At 42.0% G+C, this 4723-nt stretch overlaps 1 protein-coding gene across 1 annotated transcript in view; it reads right to left on the bottom strand.

Annotated features, from left to right (window-relative positions):
• Positions 1 to 4723, bottom strand: part of Usp24 (ubiquitin specific peptidase 24) — a 126111-nt gene that overhangs the window by 94085 nt on the left and 27303 nt on the right. The window contains exons 2-3 of the mRNA XM_021159480.2: positions 1242 to 1407; positions 200 to 267 (exon numbers count right to left, since the gene is read on the bottom strand). Of these exons, the coding sequence (XP_021015139.1) occupies positions 200 to 267; positions 1242 to 1407 (234 nt within the window). The remainder of the gene's footprint in view (positions 1 to 199; positions 268 to 1241; positions 1408 to 4723) is intronic.

The raw sequence follows: 4723 nt of genomic DNA, 5'->3' as shown, positions 1-4723 counted from the left end.
GGATGGTTGTGAGCCACCATGTGGTTGCTGGGATTTGAACTCTGGACCTTCGGAAGAGCAGTTGGGTGCTCTTACCCACTGAGCCATCTCACCAGCCCCGATTGCATAAATTTTTACATATGCATAAGTTCCTAAAACTAAAACCAAAAAGGTCACTACCTTAGTCCTTACCAGCAATCAAATCAATACACTTCCTTACCTTCTTAAATGCCTCAGGCATACACCGCTCCATAAATCTTTTGCAATTCTCATCAGACTCTGAAAGACCTTGGTTAAACAAATAAGAACATATAAGTTAAGTAAGGTTCAAGTGCTTTTTGTAGGCATTGTTTATTTCTCCTAAATTAATACGTATAGACCTTTATCTCAAAGCATTGATTCGTAAGCAATTATTAAATACAGACATGTATTCTGCTGTCAGGGTATGCTGAGAAATAATGATAGCATTCAGCCAGACACGAGTTAGGCCTGAAATGGACAGTCTAATGGCTCCATGTCACAGTGGCTCCCATGAGCAGCATGTGTATGGAGGCTGGAAGACAGCTTTCAGGAACAGAACGCTCCTTCCATTCCACTATCTAGATCTCAGTGTTAAAACTTAGGTCGTTAGCCTTGGAGGCAAGGGCATTTACCTACTGAGAGGTAGGTCACTGGGTCCAGGATGCCAGCAATGAATTTTATCATTGGTAATATTGATAAACAATTCTATTTTCCAGAATTCCTGCCTAGCATCCTAACAGGCTCTTAATAAATGCCAGTGTTGGGAAATCAATACTAAATGCACCATAGATGTCTGCCGAGATTAAACTTAGGCCTAGTCAAAATATTTCTTTTGATGCATTTACATTTAATCATGATAGTAAACTATGCATTTCTCCTGTCCCCGTCACCCCTTCCTTTCTCTCTCATGGCCTTGGTCTCACAGATGCTAGGGAAGTGTACTGCCAAACTCTTCCTACTCTGAAAAGCCCTAAATTGAGTCCAAATATGAAGTGCTTTAAGCTGCTAGGGGAAAAGTTAATTTTTGTCTCTACAAAGCTCTTCAATTATATTATAAGTAATCTTATGCTCTACTAGAAATGAAAACAGCTGATCTAGTCAAAGCTTTTATCGTCCCACGGGGAATGACAAAGACTGAGAAAATAAATGGTGTGACCAAAGTCACAGACAACGATTTGTGTTTGACCTACAGGAAACTTCGTGTCCTGCAACCAACACCTGAGGTGTGGAAGCTTGCTTACCAAGTCTTGCTAAGTAGGTGGAAGCCAGCAGGCATTTGCCTAGTGACTCTTCTCGCTTGTACGGGATAGACCAATGATCAGTCAAAACGCGGCTTTCCAGCTCATACAAATTGGTTGTAGGAAATTCAATTCCTTCTCCTGAGCAATTTCCATTTTCATCGTTCTTCTGAGAAGAAAAAGAGAGATGAGCATTAAAAAAAAAAAAAAAAGCAGCACTCCAATTAGTGACCCCCCCCCCCAAAGTACACAGAATTTAACACAGAGCAGATACTTAATCGATGGTAGTTATGTATACCAATAGTGTGAATTCATCTTTCTCAAAAATTACTTTACCAAACTCCAGAAATTCTCAACTTATCATTCTGATATCCCCACTCCCTCTCAAAGATTATCGTTCCCTTGAATTCTCATTTTCTCTTTATAAAATATTAAAACTACATCACTGTTGGCCACGCTGCTCTTTCTCTTTTTACCTATGAGTCTGAGCTTGAAGGAGGCATCTAGCCTGCTGTTTTTATCTCCCCACGTGGCACTGACAAGAACTACTGATAATCCCCAATCAGGATCCCAAAGTCTTTACTCCCCCAAAAGACTGCTGTTATGCCCACAACAGAACTTTACACAGCTTTAAACCAACCATGTTTCAATTTTACCCCCAAACTTCTCAGGAATATTTGATCTTCTGCCTGACACTTCTCTTAAAAAGCTAGGTTTTGCCAGGCAGTGGTGGCGCACGCCTTTGATCCCAGCACCTTCGAGGCAAAGGCAGGTGGATTTCTGAGTTTGAGGCCAGCCTGGTCTACACAGGGAAGCCCTGTCTCAAAAAACAAAAAGCAAAAAAAAAAGGCTAGGTTTTTCTTCCTTTGCCGATGCCTACCTGAAGGTCTGGTTTTTCCTTCTCTTCACCCTTCTCCTTTATCCACCAACTGTGAGTCCCTCAAGCCTTTTCTCTGTTCCAGCCATTCTCTTCATATTTATTTATCTGTTCTCCAAATCTCCACTATGAACCATAGACAATTCATAAACTTCTTTTGATTTGTAAAGGTGTGCGTGCGTGTATTATGTGCATGTGGAACACTGAATTCCCTGGAGTTAACAGGCTGTCCTAGCATTCCCACTGTGGTGGTAGGAACTAAGCTCTGGTCCTCGGCAAGGCAGCAGCAAGTACTCTTGACCAGCTGAGCTCTCACCAGCCTCAGATGATCCATACGTTTCTAACTCAGCATCGGTCTCTCTTCTGACCTACAGGCTCACAAGAGAATCTTCTTTAATATCTTTTCCAATTCAATATGTGTTCCAAAACCAAGTTCATGTGCTTCTCCTTATTCCAGTCCACTTCTCCTGTCTTTCATGCTCACAAATGGCCCATCTGTTGAGCAGCAAATCAGAAACCAGGAGAGCATACTTAACATTTTGTTTTCTTATCCCTCTTGATCTCATTCTGCCTAAACTCCTTCACTCCTCTCAACTCCATGCACTTCTGTCTCCACAGCCACCTCCTAACCCACAATACTCCTGGATGCTTCCTAACTGGTGGGGGGTAGGGTGGAGAAAGGCCACAGACAACCCTCCACCCACACTGACCTTAAAAACCACAAATCTAATGCTAACCTCAGAATACTTGATGTCCTTAAAAGCAGTTTTTAAATGTTCACCAAGGCCTTGTGGATGACCTATCTTCTGTCTCCCTCTCCAGATTTCTGCACTCTTGTTTCTCTAAGAGCTACTAGCTTCCTGAGAGGCACAACACCGGAATACTTCTGAATTACCACTTTGCTGCTCTCATAATCAAAAACCCTACTTCCCTTGGTCTTCAAGTAGAGTGGGGCTTTGTGTACCCAGCTTGATGTCTAAGCCTAAGCTACGAAAAGGGAATATTGCCTCCTGCCTCCTGGCTCTTCAGTATAGTGCCCAGGACTCTTGTCATCCAGATACTATGTACTAAAGAAGTCCAGGATAAATAAGAGGCCACCTATGTGCACCCTGTCCAACAGCTTTGTTGGGCACCACTGGAGCCAAGCCCCGAAAGCCAGGGAAAGAACTTGCAGATCCCAGACTCTAGCCATTACCTTCAGTTTAAGTGCTTCTGCTGAAGCCCCAGATGTCATGTGCAGCAATACACTGTTTCCTGAGGAGAAGTCTAAGGCTGCTTCCTGCAGACCCGACGGCATAACGCTGTTGTATCCCACATATCCCGGTTCACCTTTGCCAGCTTTAGCCGACTTGATTCCTATACACACTGATGTCAGAGAAGACTGCCTAAACCAGGCCAAATTTCATCCAAAACTTATCCTTGTCGTTCTGAAGTACTCCCTCATAGCATTTAATCACAAATGTAATTGGATATTTGCTTATGGTTTTTTTTTTTTGAGACAGAGCCTCACTAGGTACCTCTGGCTATCTTTGAACTCACAGAGATCCACCTGCCTCTACCTCCCAAGTGCTGGATTAAAGTCGTGCGCCACCGTGCCAGGCTTCTGTATGACTTATGTTTATCCCCCACAGGACCATGCTCCATAATGGCACAGACCTACTACTCACTTTAGATCACCTTCTATCTCCGGAGACAGACAAGGGCCTAAGTCCAAGTCAGTCCAGAGTAAATACTGTCAAACAGGACTCAGTCCATGCAAAGAAGCAACTCTTAATGGCCTGAGGGAAGACATGCCTTTAGTTTTCACCAAGCTAACTTGCGAGAAGGAAAGCAAACAGAACCCCGACTGTCCAAAACCTTCAAGTTGTTTCAAGCCTAGTTTCAGTCATGCCATAATTCATCCACAACAAAATAATAAAACCATTCCATAAAAAACACTGAAACTCCAATAAAGGAAAAAATCCACTATTATAGGACAGAAATGATAAAGCACAAAAATTAATTTCCATTCCATACCAATGGAACTTTTCAAATGTGTATCAAAACTCATAATTTAACACCACAAAGTTATATCCATCAGAGAACTATTTCCCCCGAAGGATAAAACATGGATATATGTTACAATATAAATACACTTCAAAATGTTATCCTAAATCAAAAAAGTCTGACATGTCAGTCCACATACTGTATCATGCTACGTCTGTGAAATGTCCGCAAGAGGCAAATGCACAGCCACACATGACAGGCTAATGGTTGGCAGCTCTTGGGGACTTAGAAAGGGGAGTAATTGACAATGGCTACTATGGACATGGTGTTTCTTTTTTAGGTGACAAAAACATTCAGAAGTTAAGGGTTATGGTGGTACACACACCTCTGTATACAAATACTTTTTGGCATGTAAATTATATCTCAACAAACTCATTAGGAGAATTAACACATTATGGGTAGTGATTATAGTCCCTTACCAAGAATTTTTAAACAGCAGAACTTTATGATCTGTAATAAGATATAATACCTACCGGAGGATCCAGCAATACCTCTCCTGGGCATATATCCAGAAGATGTCCCAACCGGTAAAAAGGACACATGCTCCACTATGTTCATAGCA

The sequence above is a fragment of the Mus caroli genome, chromosome 4, assembly GCF_900094665.2.
Source record: "Mus caroli chromosome 4, CAROLI_EIJ_v1.1, whole genome shotgun sequence".
In the NCBI taxonomy this organism is placed as follows: domain Eukaryota; kingdom Metazoa; phylum Chordata; class Mammalia; order Rodentia; family Muridae; genus Mus; species Mus caroli.
This window is presented reverse-complemented; position numbering and strand designations above follow the sequence as displayed.